The sequence below is a fragment of the Nothoprocta perdicaria genome, unplaced genomic scaffold (assembly GCF_003342845.1).
Source record: "Nothoprocta perdicaria isolate Ctin4 unplaced genomic scaffold, notPer1 scaffold_168, whole genome shotgun sequence".
Taxonomy (NCBI): domain Eukaryota; kingdom Metazoa; phylum Chordata; class Aves; order Tinamiformes; family Tinamidae; genus Nothoprocta; species Nothoprocta perdicaria.
In genome coordinates, this window is record NW_020454849.1 from 258,214 (window position 1) to 282,815 (window position 24,602).

The window sequence follows — 24,602 nt, forward strand, 5'->3', positions numbered from 1 at the left end:
CTAATAGAAAGAAGAAYGATTATTGAGATCTATGCATATGGCATAAAATTCCCTTGAYATTTYCCAGAAGYAGTTTGTGCCTAAGCCAGTTTACAACTTCAGTTTATTCCAACAACTTCGAAAAACGTAATTCTATTTCTTCTGCTCTTGAAGGATTATCAGGCCATAAAACAACTCTGAAATCACTTTATTCAGCTGTTCTATATAACAGGATGCAATCTGCAGTCTTGATTGCAAACTAGCTTTTTCCTTTTTCTAAGAAGTACACTGTGTTTTCTCATCTAGAATTTTCACATTTTGAAATCTTGCTTCCACCTAACAAAAGATGAACTAAAATTTCTATAGAAATCAATGAGAGATAAATCATAGTTCACAGACAAAAAAAAAGGTTTATCTTAAAAACATAAATCAGATAAATCTTGGAGCACTTGGGCACCTGTTTTACCTTAAAATAACCAAGACCACTGTGCACAGTTGCCATATATTTATGGACTAAAAACATGCACATGCACACTTAAAAATTAATCTCATTAAAAAAAGATTTGAACCTTCTACTTAAAACACAGATTGAATTACTGCACTATTTTCTACRTGAATAAAGTCCAAAGATATAAATCTTATCTGAAAAAGATGAAACAACACATTACACTTAGGTGCACTTGATCGAATTCAGTAGTACAGGACCCACTGCACCCCAAATGTGCTTGTGCTTTGGGTTCTTAGAGTATTTTCCCCTCATTTAGTATTAACTCACTTCCAGTCTCTTCTCTAGAAAAGACCTTCTCTTCTTATCTTCAAGATTCACTTATCCCTTGATTTGGTTAATGTTGCTACATGTTTGCATGCAGAACAGCTGTCCTCATGCTGAATAWATGTATGTTTGATTTAGTATCTTATCTCCAGCTGATAGTAGATGCTTATGAAAGCAGCACAAGGGTCAAGTCAAGCATAAAGGGAACTTTCCCTTGGTTCATTCTACTGGAGGCTACCAATTGATTTAAAGACTTCTTCAGATAGAAATTGCATCTGGAGCACTGAGTACAATAAGAATTTTTTGTAATCCTTTTCCAATTACTTTTATATCTTTAATTCATGACTGGATTAAATCCATCCTGCATCAGTAGGTTCCACAGTTTTATTATGTGTAAATTGATTTCTGATATCACAGACTTGCCTTATACTGAGGTATGGTTAAAGTTCTTTGACTGTAGAAAATAGGCATGTATTACAAAATCCTCAATGGAATTATATTCATTTTTTAGAAAACAATGACTAATATTGACTAATTTTAATTCTTATGGGTCTTGCGGGTCTTAAAACAAATACCATGACCCAAACTGTGAGTAAAGGAATAAAATTAGAACACAAAAATAAAGCTGCCTTAGGAATGTGTAGTAGCAGCTTGCATATGCACACGCATCCATTCTGTGTTTGCACAAAAGCAATGACACTAATGTCCTGCTCCACCCTGGAACCTCTAGAAGTCATTACAGCATAACCATACAGTAATAAATTCACAGAGCAGTTGTATTTAATTATACAGCACATGTTCTTATGCAAACTAAATGTGTCTATGTAATGACACAATCGTGAGGAGTTTCTAGGAAAAAAAATACAGAAATAATCCTATCTCTTTTCCCCAAATATATTTTTTTAGTATATTTTTGCATAGGAAATATTTCTCCCTCTCCTTGATTCTTTCAAATTTAATTTCAGTTTTTCCATGATGTCATAAAATTCATTATTATTGTATTGATTAGAAGTAAGAGCTTTAGTCAATAGGAGGCAAACTTCCTTTTTTTTCCCATAGCTAGAATATCCTTGGCCTTACACCTTTATCACTCTGCCAAAGACATCAGAGCTGGTCCTCCRGCTTTTGAATAAATCTTATCTTTCCCAGGCAGCCTGAATTCCTTGGGTAAGCATGCTGGAGTGGCAGAAGACATGAGATATGCTTTAAGCAAAAATGATGAATACCCCTGGTGAGAAGTTGTGTTTCCAGTGAAGTAGACCTTTAAATCAAASGGGAAAAAAAAAATACTAGAGAAACATTTCCTGGGCTTTAGGCAAAATAGCCAACTAAAAAAATATTTCTCATTCCCCTAATAAATATCTGTAATTTTAGGAATATATTGACATGGATAACACATTTTTTGCAATGCCTACAAATGCAAGCAGACAGATGCAACGATTCCTACTGAACTTGATCATTGAAGCCTCCTATTCTGTAGATGCTGAAATTTGAGTAACTTTTACGTACATAAAGATTTACGGTGATCACAGTGGGTTCTGCACTTATGAGAGTGTTCTGGGGGTCAAAACCACTCTTTTCTCCCTCATTGTATTACAGAGCACATCTACTCAAGGAGAGGGATGAAAAGCCTCCTCATCGGTAGTTRGGAGGGCCCCTGGGCCCTCCTGGGTGCATTCCTGGAAAGCGTGGGYTTCCAGGAGGGTATCCCGGTGCTCCAAACCCTCGGGGCCCTGGAGGTCGTGTCACAGCCACATGTGGTGGAAGAAGGTTTCCTCCCATGCCCTGGGGAGGATAATGCCCATTYTGTGCCAGGCCGGGATGCTGCAGGGCCTGGGAGGAGCCTGCTTCCTGCTGCTGGTTTGTCTTCTTCTTTGATTCACTGTCTCCTTGCCCTTTCTTGTTATCTGAAACATATTCAGAGAAGGGCGTTAAAGGATAACAATACAAAGCAGAAATTCCTCACTGGACAGAAACTGCTGCAGCCCACCCTCTCCTGACTATGGAGGTTGCACACATGCTTTCCACAAGGTTCTTCCAAAGGTTATCACTTCTAGTGCGTTTCTTCATCTTTCTCGCTAAGCCATGAGACTCTCAGTGTTTTGTCACACACAAGGAGGGGAAAGTTCATGAGTAAGGAAATAGGCTGTGAAGTTCCTTAGGATGGGGTGAAACCTGCCTGGCCTATCTAGGCTTTGTGATAATAACCTGCTACTCCACTGTGTTCTCGCTGCCTCTTCTCTTGGTGAGCCTTGGATTAGAGGCCATATACTATTCTGGATCAAAGAAGTATAGTAGGAGGATGCAATATTTGAACCATACTGATTGGCTCTCAGATCTGACTTTTTTGGTCTGGGATCATAAAATATACTACAGCTGTACTTCTGTTTTTCTGTTTTGGTAAAAAGTTTTGCTTGTTCTGGCATGATATTATGTTATTTCTTAAAAAAAGCTACAGACACTAAAATGGACTAGAAATCAGGCTAATAATTGCAAGACAGAATTGTGCCTCTTGTTGAAGATATCACTGGAAGCGAAGCAGTAAAGGCAGCAAAGAGACTGTAGTCTGACAAATAAATATTTCTCAACCTGAAGAACTGAAAACAATCTGTACCTTGATTTTGAGTAGATTCATCTTGCTTGTTATTTTTTTGCTTTGACTGTGGTGGTTCTGTCTCAAATGGGTTTTCCTCTTGTTCATTTGTTTTTTGTGCTTTTTGTTTATTTCTTCTTTTATTTTCTTCTGCTTGCTAGAGATGGAGAGAGAAAATCAAATTTCAGTGTGCTAACAGTTTCTATAATATTTAGGAGGAGAAATTAAAAAAAAGTTCTCTATTCCTTACACTTTGTAGCTTCTTTTTAAGCTCCAAGTTAGCTTCCTTGTAGGATTTGGATGTAGCATTGAGATAATAAATACTCAGGCTAAATGTAAAGAAAAACAATATATCTTGTTAGATAATGATTTTAATATAACCAATTTTACAACACTCTTATTGCAACAGTCACAATTTTGGGAATGGACTTTGTCCATTCCTCATTTATTCTGTCTTATCAATAATAGTATTTTGATTATTAAGAATATGCTTAAGAATATAAGTGTGAAGAAGACACTCTTATTTCAGGGAAAAATAGGCTGAAAGAACTTATTTCATTTATGAATATTTCATATGCTATATTATTGAGGTTAAGATTCTCCATAAAGCTATGCTTCAATATGATATATTTGCTAGAGAAAAATGTATGAAAGTTAATTAACTTGTCTAACATATTTTGAAATGACTATATTATAAAAGCTTTTTAACTTACACAATAGACAAACTCATGTACAGCCAAAAGCACAGGTTTTAATTTTTGCTTCAAAATTCAATCTCTTTTTACCAATTAAAAAGATGATTGTAATTTAATGCCGATTCATTGTATTTGTTTTGTGATAACTCTATGAAATTAACATTTTTTCATCATGCTGATTTAATTAGAGACAGCCTTATGTGAAGTCTTTTACTGATGGAGGCAGTAAAATATGCATATGCTGTTTTCTCCGCTTTTCCTGATTTCGCCTTGAATTTTCTTCTTTTCTTCCTTTTTTTTTTCCTTTCCCTATCTTCGCCTTGAATAATTTTGGATACAAATAGTGCTGAAGAAAATCAGTGGGAGATGAGACCATGTATTTCAGATTACAACCTGTCCTCTTTATTTTTCTAGACAAAAGTTGAACAGAACATAATTTTAAGTGAATCTTGCTCAAACTTAACCTCAAATTTTCAATTTGCTCACATAAGATTCTTCTGTGATTTCTACTGTATTCTGTAATCGTCTGTTGACAGTACTACTAGATAGGGTTAAGCCTGAGATCATTTCCATCAAGAATCAATGTTTAGTTTAGCAGATACTAAGTAATCCTGTATATTCTTATTGCAGTTTACAATTATTTTTTCCTGAAGAACTTTATATAATCTGAGAAAGGTTATTTAATTACCATTATTCTTTAACAGCTTCCAAAACATGAAAATTTTGTTCTGGCCCTACTTCACAAAGTGAATTTGGATGTAAGGAATTTCAGAGAGATAGTTAAGACAGGAACATCTCTATATGTTGTCCTCACCGCTTTGCCTTACACATCAGTCCCAACTGCATAGAGTGATCTTTTTAACAAGGAAAACCACAACCACAATACTCAGGATCTGATTTTCTGAGGTTATTGACTGTTTGAACTATTGAGAGTACTGAGAGCCTTCTATTGAAATATGTAAGGATTTATGATATGTGATTCTGCCTCCTAAACAAGCTGAGCAGAGACATTGTACTTCAGATTCCTTTTAGGCTTTTGTATTTTAATTATATGGCCATTATATTATCAAAAGAAAAACAATCAAAAAAGAAAAAGAAAAAAAGAAAACAGAAAAAGAAAGCCATTGAACAAAAAAGACATTGTGCTTTGTGCACAGGCACATTAATTATGATCAGAAAAATTCTCATGAATTCTTTCAAGTCCCTCACGACAGGGCAATCAGTACTGTATTTTATTAGATACTCAGGCAGCAAAGACAGAATGAAAAGAATAAACAAACATAACAATAATAATAACATGCTCATACATACACCATCAGCAAGATGAAAGGTAGGATGAGTCCAGGGTTGGATGCATATCCAAATACTTTCCCAAACCAAGAAGGGAARTCATGTTCCAGAGTTTCTGATATGACTTCAAACATTCTAGTTTTCCCACTGTCAGACAGAAGATAAATGACAATGTATCATCACATGTAAGTACTCTGGCAGTGGTGGTRCAGTAGTATGAATACTTATATGAATCACATCACTAGACTAGACACATCAATAGACTTGGGGCACGGACAAGAAACTCTGTAAGCTAGAATTATTTCAATCTTATAACTGTATGACTGTCGTTACTTATGACATATAGCAGTATTTATGTATTTTAAAGAAAAATGTATTTTATTTATGTATTTTAAAGAAAAATATAGGCATATAAAAAGGTCAGTATTTTTAATGTCTGCTAATGGATTCTGACTGCATTTTTCCACAGGTGTTTCTTCTGTTACCAAGATGAGTTCTCCAAGTATAAGTGTATTGATCTGTAAACTCTGTATCACCATTGGATATCAGCATGGAGGGTTACTTGTCCTCTAGGGAGTCCTTGAGACAGACTCAGATCTCATCTTTACGCGACTGATAGAGAGCAATGCAGTCCTCTAGCAAACAGTGTCCACTCAGAGGTGTACAGGGAGAAATACTTTTCTYTCTTTGCTCTGTGTCAATCCCATGGAAGTAGAGGCTATCTTTTAGGTCACTTAGTTATTTTTCTAGCAAAGTCACAAATTTTATGCTAAGTTGTCCCATGAGCAATTCATCAAAAGTGCTTCTTCATAGATCATTAATATATTTTGTTTATTTAGTTAAAAGAATTGCCACCACATATTCCAGCCACTGAGATTTTCTATCTGATATATTTAGTTCTTGTAAAATGTTTCTCTCAATCAGACTCTTTTACTAATTTAATGACTTCAACTTTTATGTAATGATTTCGTCCAGTAAATATAGCAAGATTCAGGGAGAATTCTTCCTTCAGATCTGCTCTTCCTCTCTGCTTCCTTCCCACCAATGCTAGATGTGAAATTCCACTCTATACTGTCCCTTTTGTCTCCTCACTAAGTACCAGGCTTCTTCTGTTTCAACTTTTCTAGTTCTGTCCTGGCTCTTCTATTCCTGTCAGACTGAAAAATCTCTGCTGATTTGTATATGCTGATTATAAATTTGCAATTAAAAAAAAGAATTGGAATTTTCATAATGTATTAGCCATTGACTTACCAACAAGTAGACGTTAATTTTTAATTTATAGCCACATATTTCCATTCTTTATCTGCTGAATGGTAGTTTTACCTACATAAAAGCTGAATGTGCCTGTATATACACTAAAGTACAGACATTCCCCATCAAAAGTTACATTGAGGATTTTACATTTTTGATGAAGAAGAGAATATCGTTTCATTTGATGAAGGAAAAATTACAGATTATATTGACTTTCTCACTCCAAAGATTATTATGCAAATATATTTCTCACCATGTCAGAAACATTAGATTCAGTAACTGCAGCTACTCAGACTTGACTCCAGATGTCTCTCCCTGCACTTTCTTTGGTTTGATTCAGTTATTAAAACTCTTATTTAACATCATTTGCTTTATCATCATTTCACTAAAATTCAAGTAGTTTTCTGTCCCAGGTTATTTTTTTGCAGGTCATACTGTTCTTTTTCTTACTGACTATGACTATGGCAGGTGGCTAGAAAAGGATCTCCCAGAGATGGCCTTTGGCCAAAGTTAATRTGTCAGGACTTCTGCTGCTTTACAAAGTGTACTGGGGATTATGCAGAGATCAGTTTACCCATGATAATAATATATTATTCAAGACTTTCACTGGAATCAGGAAGCTTGTTTTAGTGCTCTRCTCTTCTTACCCTGCTGATATTTTGCTCAAAAGCAAGGTCTAAAGCCTTTTAAAAATCTGAATTTTACATATTAGCTGTCGTTGTGCACTCATTAAAGTTGTGCCTCAGACTAAGAGGCAATAGAGACAGTGAAGAGGTCCTGGACTTTCCGGTGGCAACAAGCACAGTAAGTGTGTCACAGTTTTTCCGTAACAAACACAGTAAGTGGCACTGTGGCTACACCTCAGTTAACTTGTATACAGAGCATGTGTTTACACAGAACAGCAGCCTTTTTTTCTCAGAAGAGAGGAGCAAATCTGGAGATCTTGAAATCTTAGAAACAAATGCAGCATCGCTGATGTAATACTACAGCCACATGAAATGAAATCGTGTGCCACTGCAGAAATTCAGAGCATCCAAAGACTGCAGCATTGTTGCAGTTGGTGGTCCACGCCTCACCAATACTTCAGTATTCCYCTCCTGGCACAGCACATGAGATATGTCCTACAACCAACCCTCATTCTCAAAGCAACACACAAGAGAGGCCTAACAGATCACTGACCTACTCCTAAGAATAACTCTTGACTTAATACAGTAGCAAAAATACTTTTTTGCCACTAACTGCCCCAGCCACCACTTTCCCCCCCAAAATAAAAAAAAAAAAAAACCTTCTAAATTTCAGGAAAATCTTTAAAAACTACTAGACAATTTTCTAGCTCTAGGCATTATGCACAATTAAAAAATGAGGCAGAATTAAACATTAATCCTATCAGATACTAAAATCTCTTWAGAAAACTCCTTTTCACTATTGGGTCAGTAACTGCGATGGCATGTGACAGTTCTTTCATCTCAGTGTTAGCAAAACATGGACGTTAAATACAAAGGACCTGAAAGGACCACAGTCAAAAGAGGGTGGGATGGAGACAATAGTGTAAACGGCAGGCAGCGTGGACARGAAGAGAATGAAGAGCAGCATGGCCATGTAGAAGTTATTGGATCTGGAAGCCTTGAAGACCCTCTCCTGGGGCACATTGCAGCACATCACCGCCCAGCACTGCAGGTACATGGAAGTATGGAGGCGGAAAACGTTGATCGCCGGCAGGCACGGAGCATAAAAGGATCCCATCCTAGAAACCAAACAAACAAGATACAAGCAGTCTGTTGGAGAATGTCTGTCTTGTTAGATTGGTCACCCATTCCCTTCTTTTATATTTTTTCATGTTCTTTACAGACACATATTTTTCATGCAGAAATCTGATTCAAAAAATGTTCACTTTTTTTTACTGGTCTTGCCTCCCCAGTCTTTCTTTTAGAAGAATTCCATCCATATGGAGAAAACTCTCCATATGAAAATTTTCTTTCAAAATTCTAAAGCTTTCTTTGTCTGCAAATGAAATGATCACTTAATAAAATATTATTCTCTTTTACTTTGAGTCTTTAACTCAGGTAGTATCTCACTTTTTTGTTATTATGATTTACAGAAAGACAACCCAGACTTAGATAATTCATTATGTCTTTCATATATTAGCATCATTGTAGGAAGGATCTTATTTGCTAAGCTGACATTTAGTTTACTTTTGTTACCATGGTTATTTAGTGCCTCATGCCAATGAACTGCTTATTGATTTGCCAAAATACTGTGTTTTCCTTATTATCTACACTTGCATGGTTTTAACAGTGAAACAGCTGAGACCATTTTATTTTTATCTGACCTCATTTATTGTGCCATGCTGACTGACGAGCAAGCATTTTCATCAGCCTGGCCAATTGATGCAGAATGTAAGGGATCAGGATTCATTTTCTTCCTTGACCACTGGCCAGGTAACCAGGGCTGAGCCACTTTGTTTTGTTATTTATAAAATTTACCATTTTTGATATTTCTAAAATAGGATAGATCTATTTCTCTGCAAGGCTGAAAAGACCTCTAGAGTACAGTGATATCATGACAGAGTGAATATATGATATTGATATCTCTCCTTCTACATTTCATACATCTTTAATGAAACAGTAAAGACTTCACTAGTCTATGAGTGAAGGCAGAGAGCACTTCATGCCCCTATTCCTATCCCCTATTCCGTATGCTCATGGAAAACACTGCAAAGCATTCACCTTTGGCAATCTAAAACTCTGGGTAATGCATGGCTGCTATCATAAGTTACAGGTATAACACTTATTAGAAGACAAAAGCATTCTTTCTACTGTCACATCACTATAGAGAAAATGGTGAAAGACTTGCAGTCCATTCAGTTTGTSAGAAAAGAAAGAGAAGAAAGGAAATTTCCTCAGGACATGGTCTCTCACTCACAGAGAAATATAAATGAACACATACGCTCAAATCCTTTCCAGTTCTGTGTTACAGCCAACGCAGCAGGTGTATCTTAAAATCGTTATTCTCCTTCAGATGAGCACAAGCATGTGCAGTGAAATAAGTAAAACTACATAAAACAGAAGCAAATTCATCCTATATATAATAACAGAGTTTCTGAAGTACATACCTGCTATAATTCAGTCATTTCTTTTACTATTCTAATATGTTTAGTTCAGACCTTTTTTTAAAAAAAAAAAAATCCAGTCTCCAACTTCTTCCAATTACAGAATGATTTCCAAGTGTTAATTAACAGCATTAGAAAAAAAAAAAAAAATGAATGTGACCAACTGTGGATAAAGTGTGAGAGCACTGGTTACACTGCAGACTCATCATTTTGACACAGAGCAGTTTGAGAAATGCTTTCTATTTGAAACTAGCACTCCCCTCTTAAGACAGAGAGGAACATACTGATTGCAAAGCTGAGCTTTGAGCGGCAGGTGCAGTGCAGGCCTCCTACGCTTCAGCAGGAGGCTGGGCTCCCTCTGCCCCTGCTCTGATGGCACACAGCAGATATATGGTCATGACTGACCATCCTACTAGTGCACTCCTCATCTGAGCAAGCTAGTGAGTTTGTAATTGTCTTTGGAAATTACTGACTTCAGGGCTTGCACTAAGCAAACTCTACCCAGTAGAGTTTTAGTAAAGTTAAATAAATCAGGTCTAAACAATAGCTATTMAGATGAGCCTTCAACGGTGCTCGAGGAGGACAGTTTCTGAGAAAGAATCTCACATGAGGAGCTGACAATTCTCTTTCTCAGCAAACACAGCCAAGACAATGACCAGAAATGTGAGGAAATTTGATATCTTTCATGCAGCACTATTGAGCACTGATACTACTACAATGGCATTTTGTTCACACACACACACACACACACACACACACACACACACACACACACACACAAAAATTAGTTTGCAGGGTTTTTTCACATGGACACATCGGAAAAGAGTATAAAATGTTTTAAAATACAAATCAAAACAGTAGCAACCAGCTGCTTGCTCTGCCGTGACAAATGACTGGTTGGTCATACCTGCTCATTGCCAAATTCTTTTGACCTCCCTAATCTTAGCCTAGACTGATTTTGATATAATTCCATTAGATCAAAAGTGCCTCAGTTAGATATTTATTGCATCACACTTTTATCAGACTGAAGTAATGAGGTAGGATCAGCATTTCAGAAGAACTTTTACAGATAGTGCTAATTCTTACATTCCCTCGGGGAGTCCTAACTGATAAAAAACACAACATCTTTTGCAGCACCTACCAGATCATGCCTTGATTAAAGATCAGTCCCAGCACATTCCCACTTATATCAAATTCCGAATATGAAGGCTGAAAGAAATAACACAAATGCTTTCATTAGGTTTGCACAAAGCATTTTAAGATGATTTACAGTAGATTAAAGCTGTCACTTCTAACAGCACAAACATCCTAGCACTGTCTCGTCAAGACCCTTGTTGCATATTATCAGTGAAGCATGAAACAAATTAGTATGASTCAAAACCAACAGACAGACTTTAATGCAGCTTGCAGCATTTAATTGAAGATTTTTTTGAGCTGTTTGTATTGAGGAAGGTGTTAAAAGAGGAAAAAAATGGTTCTGGGTACTGGATAAACTTTAAAATAAGAATTTGTCAGTTTCCAAYTGTAGTGGCTAAAAAGGTTATAGTTGTTACCTTGTGTGCCCTAGGATAAAGCACAAACCATGRGGTTTCCCTGAATTAATTCCTGTTTTTATTATTGTGTATCTTTTATATTTTAAATTTAGCAATTGTGCTGTTAAGAATGTTTTTAAATAATTCATAGATGGTGCCAATGATTAACTATCTTTCCTGTTTAATAYTTATATCTTATTTTGGTCAAGTTTTACTTCAAAACCTAGTCATCAGTTCATTATTGCATTGTCTGCAAAATTGAAGAGCATCATGTTGCAGATGTATATACTGTCATCAAATCCTTCCTTAGTCTTCCCTGAACTAATCATCTCATTTTGTTTTTCTAGGCCTTAAATCTAGGTCTTCTTTTACCATATTTATTATGGTAACAATAATTCAATTATTTTCAATATCAATTTTCACTTTTCAGTTGCATACATGTAAAACACCGCATTTGAGAGCAATGACCTAGATGCACAAGTATTCATTTGAGGCCACATGGCTGTGTGCATACACACCTGAACAAAGCTTTCCATTAGTAATTTTTTGGTTTATACCAAGATGTTTGATTTCAACATATTATCCATAGAGTTTTACTCTATCACAAGATTTTATTTGATCAGATCTCTCATGAGAGCCAGTTACACAGTGTCACAGCTGGTGACTTGTATAATTCACTATGGTGGGTGGGCGAGAAGAATATGAATGATGTATACCATCCAGGTAAYAATTACTGATGAGTGATAAGGGGGGAAGGTCATGAGGTTAAAAATAACAATTCCCTCAAGAATGAGCCAAGCAAAAGATATTCTATGAAAAGGGTCAGATTAGAGTCACTCCTTTGGACTGTACTGCTGGAATGTTTACAGTCCCTGTGCTCTTCCTACATAGTGTTGTGTTCATGTACAGCGATTAATGGTCATGCTTTGCCTTAAACTGCTGTATTTATGTGATGTGCATTTATGAAATTTCTTCCATACAAAGAAAGATTAAACAGACTTGGAAACAGTAGACTAAAGGGATTTATATAGGGAGGCAAGAACAACATAAATAATGTGTAGAAAGTGAAGAGCATCTTCTGGACCCAAATGATGTGTTACTGTTTTTCATAACACAGAAGGTAACAGAATCAGACTATCACAAACTTTGTAAAACAGTTTTTTACCCTGCATGTAAATTAATTACTGAAATCATAGAATCATAGAATGGTTAGGGTTAGAAGGGATCCCTAGAGATCGTCTAGTCCAACCCTCCCTGCTCAAGCAGGAACACCTAGGGCACGGGGCACAGGTTTGCAGCCAGGCGGGTTTGGAAGATCTTCAAAGATGGAAGTACAGCAGRTCTTTTCTTTGAGGCACTAAATTCTTTCTCTACAACTAAAATATTCTTAGCACTCCCTCCCAACATGCATTGTTKGTGTTTGGAGAGCAATAATGTATTACGGAAATGAGGCATCCCCTCATTACTGGATAAATATGTTGCAGCTCTCATAAATAGTCCTGAGCCCTCTGCAGGTGGGCTGTGAGGTTCATTCTCCCAGCTTCCCTGTGCTATCACTGCCTGTACATGGCTATTGCCTAGAAAGAATGACWGTATCTATGCAGCTCTTTAGTCCAGAACCTCAGTTAAAGCTCTCTCCTTTATAAGCTTTGTTCTAGTGATTCAGTTACTATAGCATATTCCTTTAACACAGCCAAGCCTAAAAAGACAAACAATAAGAATTAAGCCTGAAGCATTAGCAAACTGGTGCTTCTCCAACTGGCAGCTCCAGTTCAAGGCATGCTGTCCAACAGTACATTGAATGGCACTTAGATCTGAAACAGTGGAGGAATCACGCAGATCATGCAGTTAGTAGCCTCATTCAGTTGCCCTGGATATCCYAGGGCATCTCAAATAGCATGAGAAACTATTTCAGCAGCTGAATTCTAACCTTAGTGAATGCTTTAAACTCTGTAAGGTTTGTACCTTACTTTATCATTTAGGATGATAACTTCTGTGCTACCCTGAAAAGAAAGAGGGGAAAATATCAACTGAGTGTCCATGACAGAGTGCTCTAAGTCTCTAGCAAGTTGAATGTACAACGAGTAAAAGCCCTTTGATACATATAAGGATATCATTTTAAATGCATGAGTAATCCCATTGGAAATTTGCATACTCCAATAGCTTTCTGATTGCAGTGTTAAACAAAAATATCCTTTGATCCCTTACAGCCTCCTTATTGCATAGCCTGAGGCTTTGAGCATTCACTTGCCCAAAGATACCCTCACTATGTTCTTGGTTATAGAAACACCAAAAGATAYAGCAAAAGAGAAGGGTCCTTGTAGACCACCTCTTTCAGATATATCAACACAAACCAAACTATAAGTAATCTGAGAGTTTTTTCTAAATCCAGCATGAACATTTGCAATTCCTGCAGAGAAGGAGGAGAGAGACTCATTAAATGTATTTCTTAGCTATGTAGTAAGACTTAAAAGTTGCCAAATTTGGCCTTGGATGCCCATAATATGGGTATCAATCTGCATCACCTTTGCCATTCTTTATCAACAACAAACACAGTTACCCTTGGTCCTTCTCAGAACCTGTGTAACGAGCCATTGATTCAGAGTAGGTGGCAACCCAAAAGGCAGCAAAAGGAAACAAAGTCACCGTAAGCGAAAGGTCTGTCTTACAGTCATCAAAATGACTTTCAGGCTTGCACCCATTTAGGCTCTTTCATTGATCTTGGACATTAAACGGGAAATATCCAGACTATCAATTCAGCATCTTTGGAAAATACGAAGTCTTAGCTATTTCCATTTAAAGGTACTTAGATTCTTCTATTCTCCACATCCAGACTCAATTACGTCAATACCTGCAGTACATATCAAAATATGAGAAAGCTCCAGAAGCAACTTAGGTATATGAAAATACTTTGATCCAAAGCTTCACAAGCTGCTAGGGCTCCATCCATATTATGTTCAAACTGCTGCAGTTGATAGTGATACTGCAAAGGGTATGACTTGTTTGTCCTCAAGATATCTGGCTAGATGTCTCTCCTAGCCCTACACCAGCCCTGGCTGAGTCACCCTGTATCAATCAACAGCGAGAAAATTGATCCTTGCTGTAACAGCTGAAATTTTATAGTGGTTCAACAATAGCTATGAAATTGTCATACCAGAAGCCAAAAAAAGAACAAAACCATCCCTTCTCATAAGTACTAATCGTTTCCCTAAAATAGTACTTAGTCAAAGAAGAAAAGCATATACTTGTGCAGGTAAAGTTATGAGGAACTGAGGACAATAAGCAGGTGGCAGGACAGCAATGATAGTTCACACACGTGAGTTACATAACTTAGCTCTTTTGCATAGCAGTTAGCATGTACAAGAGATGCCTCAGGAGAGCTTTCCAAACTTTCCCAATTCCCTGGCAAGGATGAAAAATGCAGCCATAAGTGCAGCTGCCCTGGATGGGTAATTCAAATCTAGCTCAGATCTGTTTAAAAGGGAGAAAGTCTCTCTGGAGTGAGAAGCTGGCATACACAAATATTTATGCTACAGGATTCATTAGTTTTCTTTCAGCTAAACTAATTCCAGCAAAAAAAATGTAGCTAATAAAATTTCTAGGTCAATCTCTTTCATATTTTTCCTCTCAAACACTGCTTGTCTCAGTAGGTTAGAAATTATTTAAGTCTGAATGTAAATCCACAAAAAAACAGTGAGAGCCGTTCCATTTCCTTCTGGAGAACTCAGGATGAGGCTTCAAAATGCAAATGAGTCAAAAATGTATACCCAGTTTGCTTGCACAATAAAGTGAATAAAAATGTATTTCTTAAGGTTACTAAAGCCTACAAAATGTGGCAGATATAAAGGCAAAATTAAATTCTAAGAAAAGCTAACAATGTTGTTCAAGGATATTAAGGGTGATTTATCTAGTCAAAGATAAACTCTGGAAGATTGAGAGGAAAATGTAAATCTAGTACAAAAACATCAAGTGATAATCTCACAAATACATTTAAAAATGGAAATCAGGTACTTACAAATCCATACTCTAAGTCCCAGCACCAGCAGTAATTGAAAAACCTAACGAAGACAGCTCGTAGGAAATCACCAATTAGAATCGTGATATATGTTGTCATTGTGTCAGAGACTGTCAGACGCACAAATTCCTGTTAAAAAAAAATTCTTTAAAGAATCTTAGGGAATTATAATTACAATTAAAAGAAAAAAGGCTTACTTAGGTTTATGGAATGTAAAAGTACCAACTCATGAAATCTGGGGGAGAAAGAAGAAAATCCTAGCAAAATTCTCATTCTTCTAATATATTTTCAGTAAGTCCCACTAAACTCTACTGTATCAGGCCTTATCCTCAGCTGCCCAGGAGAAGGTTAGCACAGTGATAAGTTCTTGGTGTTCTTCGCATGTATCATCTCAGCCCTAGCCAGAAGACCAGAGAAGCTGTTTGCTCCATCCCTTCTGTTTCCTACCAATGTCTTCTTCAGGACTGGAGTTAGCCAGGCAGGAGACTAGGAGACTGACGGAGCGACACCAAAAATTGTGTTTTAATGGTTTATTCTACTTCAGGAATAAAACAACAAGAAAAATAATGTATGGTCAAATAGAGGAATAGGAGATGTTGGGGAAGTCTTTGGACTTTCCATGCTGTGAATCAAATAAAATGTCTGTTCAGATTTACTATTAAGCTACTGCTGTTGCAATGCAACACACTATCTAGCTAAAGATAGAGATCCTCAAATTCATATTGCTGGTAAGATTTGATTTTATGGATTTTATGTATATTTCCCTGCTGAACTACTCTTTTTTTTTTTTTTTTTTTGTCTTTGACATAGGCTTATTTTAGTCAGAAATTGGTCTTGTCTGATCAAAATTCTAATATCAGATGCTGTCAGCTATCAGGAGGAAAAAATAGGTTCTTACTAGATAGCATTTGAAGAAAGTAAAATAACTTTTTCTCAGCTTTGTAAGTAAGGAAAAAAATTGGACCTTGCCATTATCTTGTCCCATATCTGCACTTTACCAGATCTTTTTCTGCTTTAAAGCCACCCAACAACTACAACAGAGAGGTAATTTATACGAAAATAGATGATGATTTATTTTCAAATATAGGCTCAGATAGGCTCACCTGTCCTACCATTGTTTCCCAGCATGGCCCTCTGGGGACATCTGCAGGGTCTACCTGTATCGGAGGAGCAGTTGAATTTTCTGGAATAGTACCGTTATACAGACTGGCTTCCCATATTGTCATGTTATACTTGACTATCTTCTCTTCTTCCAACTAAAAAATAAATAAATAGTAAAACAACATTATTAGTTTGCACCACTGTTTCTCAACCTTTTCTACTCTAAGATTCCCATTTCCAGCACAGACATACACGTATTTCTTAGTAAAAGAGAAGAAATAATTTCCTTGACAAGTTTGTGGCATGGCTAAAAATCCTTGTCATTGCGCTACTAGCTGTTAGGAATGATGAAGAGAGGCCCATTGTAAATAGCTTGCCTTGAGATTGATCTCATCCATCAGGGCAATAATGAAAGTGTAGAGATTGCCAAGGAAAAGCGCAAAGATGCGTCCCAGCTGCCATCTTAGAGCTATTCGAGGGTGGTAGTTTTCCAGAGAACTGATCACATCAAAAAGTGTTGGRCAGAACATTCCTAAAAGTGACATCACCATGTTCACCTTGGTAAAAAGAAAAAATATATATATATAGTGAAATGTTAGAAACAAATTTCTGATTATTATTTGTATTGGTTGGTTGTATCTCCACCAGTACTTTTCAGTTGGTATTTGATTTGGTACTAATGAGAAACGAAATCAGTTTCAGGAATCACAGGATGTTTTCACAAAGAAAGGAAGAGATGAAAAATCAGTAATAGACTACCGCAGATAGATATAAAGGCTCATTTTCTGTACTATACTCTAGTAAATTAAGTTTATCTGATATCTTCCCTGAAATTAATTCAACATCTTGCACGAGTAAATTCCAAGCCAATCCTTCTTCTTCCTGCTTGTTGCCATTTGAAGCCTCTAACGACATTACTTCCTCATCAGAGTAGTATGGAAATGGAATGAATTTACTAAATGAAAAGTCAGGAAAAAAATAGCTAGCTTTCATTAAAAGTTTGAAATTCAACATGGATAATACATTCCACAGAAAATGAGATATTTCCAGAATCTAAGGAGTTTGTAAAGTTTATTTCATATCAGCTTGAAATTTTTGATGAAATAGTATAAAAAACAATTATGTCTGCCAAAAATGACAATAACTGAAAAGGTGTAAAAATTCAATCTTTCAATTTCAAATAAAATTTAATTACAGACAGTGTATTTTCAAGGGATTTAAAAAATTGCCTGAAAACATCATTTGAAGTTAAATGACAAAGGTTGTGAAAAGACAGAGACATTTAAGAAGACTCATATATAAAACAAATAACAGGAAAAAGATTGATTTAGTCACAAAAATGTTACTATTTACAGATAGCTAATCTTCCACTTTCTCTGAATCTAATATTTTTCTGCTACACCAGAATCCATCTTGCAAAAATTGATACAAATTTTAATACATTCAGAAACTGCTGTGTGAATCTCAAAAGCACTCTCTGCCCTATGGAGATGACATTTCTCAGTAAGAARGGAACAACAATCAGGAGGCATCCACTAATTAGTGAAAACTGTGATTCCAAACACATTCTTTTATTCTTTTATCTCTCTACGAGATTAACTACTGCAGAGACCAAGCCCCTGCATGACACTTTGAAAGCTAGAAAATTACAGCTTACACAAATCTGTTTCTCCAGCTGCTGCAAATTTGATAAGAAATGTGCAACTGCAGTCACGTCTAAACACCAGCCCCCCAGCATGTTAAATTCTGCCAACACAACATTAAATACTGAGCACTGACTGCTTGTTGGCTAAATGATAAGTTCATTAAAAGCAAATAGTTTAGTTCAAATAAATCATTTCTTCCACTAACAATAATTGTGGTTTGTCTAGCATTGCTGCATTGCTGCAGGAAGCAGCAATAGAGATATGTTCTTCTAGTAAATATAGTTTATTTTGAAAAAAGTAATTAGAGTAGAATTTATATTTCATAACAATAAAAGCTGTAGGATGGTTTCTAAAGTTAAAATTKAGCATTGATTTTATATAAATGCACTGGTCTACTTCACCTCTACTGCTAGGAACTATAAGATAAATAACGGCATTTTTGGAAAAAAAAATCTATGGAGTCATTTAAACTTGCAAGATATTAAATGTGAAATCTGTATCTATTTACATCTGGAAAAAAAAATGTATATCACCTACCTTTTCCTTTCCCAAATGATTCACGATTTGCCTAGAATTACCAATCGTGCCACAGCCATGCATGGAATAGGATGTAAAGTTTTAGTAAATACTGTAAAAGCCTGAGTTGGCCTGTTTCACATAATTACCTTCTACTCCCTATATAAGCTAGACTGTCTCATCTGCGCCATGACCCCATGGGACTAGGTGCTGCTGTGATGGAGAGGAATTTAAGCCTCACTGAGCCTGAGATCAGYTTTGTATAGGTTTGCAGGACCATGGCCGAGGAGAATAATCAGAGAGAAACAGGGTGTAGGAAGGACATGTACTCCAGTTGTATATAAGAGGTGTGCTTCATTTTCTCTAAATAGTACTTCAAGAATTAACAGACATTTTCTGAAAAAAAACTCAGTGTTTCTTCACAATACAAACATTATCAGGATTTAGATTTATATAAATATGGAATAATGGAAAATAAAAAAGTTTAAATGGGTTTAAGAAGGCGGCAAATTCATTTATTTGATTAATCATTAGATTACAATGAAGAGAAACTGTGAACTTTGCAAATTTGTTCACTACCTGCCGATAGACAGCTCTACTCAAATCCTGGTAAGGCTGCCTTATGCAATCTGCTTTAGAAAAAGCTGCTCTCTATCTTAGCTGTGTGGTACTGAGCCTCCTTAGCAGGACTTTTATTTTATTTTATTTTATTTTATTTTATTTTATTTTATTTTATTTTATTTTATTTTATTTTATTTTATTTTTGTAAAGCATACAAACAAAAAAAATCCTCTGAAATCTAAACATGCATATGTTTATCTACTCTGCAGATTGCAACATTAGCTAATATAACAGCTTTTGGCAGTACCGTTCTCTATCACAGAACTGCTAATATACCTTTTGAATGAGAAAAAGCTGGGTTACTCCTGAATTACCTTCATTTGAGAGCCTGTCATCACACTTGAAGCTCATGTTGCTCATGCAGGTACTGCTCATTGCTCATGMAATTTTGTACATGACTTCTGTTCTAGTAGAGTAAAATGATTTTTTTTCAAATAATTCCATAAAATGTTGACCCCATTTCTCTGGATTACAAAGATAGACTGCTGGAGATTTTTGTGTTATTTCCCAATTGTATTTTGATGTTCAAAATTAGGGAGTGACCTTCCTCATCCCACCAGCATTAAAGCTAGAAGCTTTGGCAGGTTGGCATCCTTTTGCCTTACCTTAAATCTACTATCTATTTTATCTACTCATTCAGAACATGAGCTTCAAATAAGGAACAGATAGTTTTACAACATATACCACAGTGTGTTTATTAAGAAAGTAGAATCTGCCCAGGTTTCTATCAGGTACTTACTGCAAACCACTATGACTGCATTACTTTCAATATATACCTGCATTAAGCAAGGCCAGACATATTCAAGAGGTGTTCATCTAAAAATGACATTGAATTCTTGAATGGTGTAGCTGGAGTTGGAAAGTTTAACTTTCACCTTCTTGCTGCCCTGCAAAGTTATGTTCATAAAGCCCGACATAACTCAGCATGTACCATGCACCAGTGACAGTTTGCCTGTACCAGTCTCAAGGAGAAAGTAAGACGACAACAACAGGCTCTTTGGAGGTATCTTGTGAATCCATAGGTCAGTTGAAAAAACATSTTAGTAGCACAGAGAAAGCTGGGCTGCCAAGCCTTCAGATCATCAAATGAAGGCAAGATCATCAAATCAAAACATTAAAGGACATTTTAAAGAAGCAACCAAAAAATAATCATTTTAATGAAGCAGGAAGCAGGGAAGAAGGATTGCTTTGTTAGACATTTACCACCCAAACCCAAAGTATTTAAAWAGCAAGAGGAACGAAAAAAAAAAAGAAAAAAAAAAGAAAAAGGCAACATGCAAAGCATAGGAACACAGTTTCAAACCACATCTATTATAAAAATGTGCTAGCACGAACTTCATTTCTTTCCCACCACCCGTAGTTCTCCAGACCTTCCAGGGCAAATTTCTGGGATCTTCTCACAACAAAAAAGATGAGGTAGCCACTCCCAGCAAGCGTGCACAGGGCCAAGAAGTTAGCAAGGACCCTCAGGAACCGAGTCAAGTGAATATTTTCCTCTTTTCGGCTCTCCTGCTCCTCCACAATAGCTTCCTGCACTTGTTAGAAAAAACAGAGAGTTATTAGCAGCCTCCRTAGTGTCCCTCAAGTTTTCAGAAGTCAGCTAAGTAAATTGTGAAGCCGGCCACCATTTGCTGACAACAGCTCGTTGTCTCAAAAACCCTTTCCCGGACTCTGGTGTGCCCGGGGGTTTTGACTGCCCAGAGTTTGGTTTGCCTCTAGTGACCGTGTCCCCATGGAGCGTCACTGCACCTGCACTCATAAAGCAAAAAGCAACCAGCCTTTCTGTCAGTTTGTGAGGTGCTGCAAGGCTGAGTAACCCAGAGGGATAAATGTGTGACTAGCTGCCACAAAAGCAACTGACACATTTAAAAAATACATTCATTAGTGAGAAAATGGCAAAAAGTTTCATTTTGAGGTTAAGCAAATATGAAGGAAGGAAGGAAGGAAGGAAAAAAACAAGAATGAATCCCAAACAAATCAAGAAGTGCAGTCCTTCATACTGCAGAATAGAAAGTTTTCCTCATATTTATGCTTGGCCAGGATGATAAGTATTAAGGCTATGGTGTAACTTCTATCTCCAGCTCCCACTTTTGCTATTAGAAAGAGCTTTCATACTAAGATGTCCTTGTGAAAAGGGAGTTTAGTTACAGCTTCTCACTTCAGAGAGGGAGATAGGTTGTGCTAAACTCCTGTGCTCTCATTATTATTCTGCATATCTCTGCTTTTTTTAACACTTTCGTGTGATACATAAACAAAAGGCGACTGCAGCAGCTCTTGAGCAAAACTACCAGGGCCTTGCCCAGACCCAGACTTCACCGAGACTTTGGTTTCTTGCTTGCTCAAAAAGATTATGATAAAGCTGCATAGAATTACTTGTCAAGAAAAGTCTGTCTCAATGGTTTTATATTCTTCCCCATGTAGTTTTCATCAGCTAATCCTAGCAGATGTGCAAGAAAACCACAGTCCTTGGGGACTTACAGTCCTTGAGAACTAGACTGAATTTGTTTTCTAGAGAGCATTTTTTCCACTCTCTTTGATAAAGTTACTATTTTCTGCCTGCAGCTGGGAAGGTGGGCTGGATGAGGTGGTAAATTGGCTCAACATCACTAGCGCAGAAAAGAAGGATGAGGCAAATAACTGGAAAAGGTAAATACTTCTTCGTCCTACAAGCTCCATGTTGTATGCTGTCAACCTGACCACAAGTCATTGTCTGTTAATAGCCTGCTGGAGAATATCCTATATGGTATTATACTGAAAATTACAGTTTCCTTTAGAATTTGCTGTGGCATGTCCCTGTGCCGGTGACTCAGGTGTTGATACATTTTCTTAAGCCTTCAAGTGAGTAGTGTGCCTCCCCTCCACCATTTTTGCACCTGACCCTCTCCCCAGATCCCTCACAGAGCAACTGTTAAAATCATCATAGCATAAAACTTAAAAAAAAAAAAAAAAAAGCTTGAGGAGATCTGGTATTGCATTGCAGACTAGGCTATGTCTCATAATTCATCTGAAAATAATACCCTCCTCTTATGCGAGGAAGTCAACCTTTTTTCATATTGAAGTGAAAGTAAAGACACAAGGTTCTGAGTCAATTTATTTTCCTATAATGAATAGCCCTATTTAAACAATGATATTGCTGTCAAATGACATCCCTTCAGAACAGGAGAGCAGGATAATGTCAGCTTAGCAAAATGTCACCAGCATTAAAAAAGAAAACGAATACAAGCATCATAGATATGGGAATCCACRAAAGATGAGGACAAGGAAAACATCATTTTACAGTAGAATCATTTTGCTAAGACTGATTATGCAGTCACAGAGGACACAAAGGATGCTTCTTCATCTGCAACCAAAATAAAAGAGTTGTGATGGAAGGACACAAAAACCCCTGTCCCACAGAAGGATATAGCTGCCCAGTTCACATGTGAGCACCTAAATCCCAGACACAGTTAATATTTGACATTAGTTCTCTCCATTTTGCATTACCATGGAAGACAAATGAGCTTACCTCTCCTTAGGGAGTTCTATTTTACCTTAAAGCTTGTCGTGATGGAAGCAAACTTATTATCTGCTGTCTCAGGATTGCCAATCAGGTAGTCCCAGCTTGTAAACATTTTCCAGCTGAAATTAAAACTTGTATCATCCCCACCACCATCTTCATTTGCATTTCTTGCCATACTACAAAAGCCAGAAAGACACAAAAAAGTCCTGTTAGAACTAGTTTTGTCTGAGTTTAATTTTTATAGTTGATCGTAAAACTTTAACTTTGTTCTTAAAGAAGTACATTATTATTGCTATCAGTAATATAATATGAAATACATAAATTGCAGAATGGAGCTAGAATGGAGAAAGATGGAGAAAGGATTTTCTTTCTTCTTTTTCCTTTTTTTTTTTTTTTCAGACCATGTGTGTCATCATCGCATTCATTTTTATGTGCTTCTGTCATTGTCAAGGAGCTCTGCTGGATGAGAAACTCAATAGAAAATAAGATGTCAAGATCTCTTGAATAGAAAGCTGTGGAACGTCCTGAACTGTTGTAGATTTAATTAGAGACTTCATGGAGAGAGAAAAAAAAAATCTAAAACAACTAGCCAGAACAAAAGCTGGTCATATCAAACCAAGATTTCACTAATACAGCTGTCTATCTTGCCTTTCATCTATGCACTCCTCAGTGATTTGACTTTATAGGGATTACTAAATTCTCTATTTCAAAATATAATAATATGCAGCGTACACATATACACATAAGGCATACATATATAATATACGTAACAATAATTCATGCAATAACAGTTGTCCGATTTCTACCTGTCCTGTGCTGCCTGGGAATTGATCTATGATTTATTAATTCCACTCATTAAACACATGGCTGGAATATATTAGTACAGCCATTAGCCTTGGGTTCTGCATTGATTTCTTGTTCAGCAAAACTCAGCTTTTTTAAAGCGGACCAAACCTGCAGAGTTATGTTATTAAAACCAGTATGTCCTACATATCATGTTTCTAACATGATATATATTCTCAAATGCAATCAGGGAGATATATACAAATACAGAGAATACACATTCTCAAATAAATAATACTGAAYTGGCATGCCAATACTTTTGTTGTTACTGTTTAAATGGAGGAGGCACAGATCAYGAAATGGCTTTGGAAGCATCTGTCCCACTGCTGCTTTCTAGACTAAGGTATTTCCTTCTCAAGAGTTTCTAAAAGATAGCCTACAGCCCAGTGGTCAGAAAAGAAAAAAAKAAAAATAGGCCAAAATGATGGCTGACAAGTATATAACAGGAATTTGGATATTTAATTGCCTATTTGTGCTTATCATTGCCATTCAGCATGCCAACATAAATGAGCGTTAGTGTGTATATATATATATAACATAACTGAGGTAAGTAATTTTGAGAATGAGACTTGATGTGTTTGGCACATATTGAGTGTATTTATTCTCAAGAACACTATTCCATCTTAAATTGCTTCCTTACCTTCTTTCACTTTTGAGTATAAAGGGTCCCCCGTCTATTCATAATACTCTCCAAAATCATATTTCACAACGTCTGAACAACACTCAATCTAAATTTTGCCCTCAGTTAAGCAGAAAAACTAACGTGTTTACATTAACAATTACTGAGGAGCAAGTGGATAAAGGAGTTAAAGCTATCTTCAAAACTTCCCTACTTTCATTTTCTCAAAACAACATCTCTGTGAAGATTCAAGGATACAGGGTGATGAGAGGTAGGTGCAGGTGGACAGACAGGAGGGCCTGAAAGAGTCACGTAGGTCCCTTCCTTGGAATTAAAACAAACTGATAACTTTATGACCAGAAATATTTCCACTTTATTCTGTGCACTGGGAAGACTGAAGAGAGGACCCTTAAATCTAAATTGTTTTACCCAAACACAGTGACACTCCTCCTACTTCCTCCTCCCTCTTGCACGGGAACATTCACTTTCCCAGGGCCCAGTTACACACAGAGCAACACCAG

The 24,602-nt window shown here is 36.6% G+C and overlaps 1 protein-coding gene across 1 annotated transcript in view; it reads right to left on the minus strand.

Moving 5' to 3' along the window:
• Positions 1 to 3,472: 3,472 nt before the first annotated feature.
• Positions 3,473 to 24,602, minus strand: part of TMC1 (transmembrane channel like 1) — a 61,658-nt gene continuing 40,528 nt past the window's right edge. The window contains 10 exon segments of the mRNA XM_026035844.1: positions 3,473 to 3,501; positions 3,597 to 3,673; positions 5,351 to 5,476; positions 8,085 to 8,324; positions 10,831 to 10,898; positions 15,237 to 15,365; positions 16,340 to 16,492; positions 16,715 to 16,894; positions 20,456 to 20,650; positions 22,651 to 22,795. Coding sequence (XP_025891629.1) covers positions 3,473 to 3,501; positions 3,597 to 3,673; positions 5,351 to 5,476; positions 8,085 to 8,324; positions 10,831 to 10,898; positions 15,237 to 15,365; positions 16,340 to 16,492; positions 16,715 to 16,894; positions 20,456 to 20,650; positions 22,651 to 22,795 — 1,342 coding nt within the window.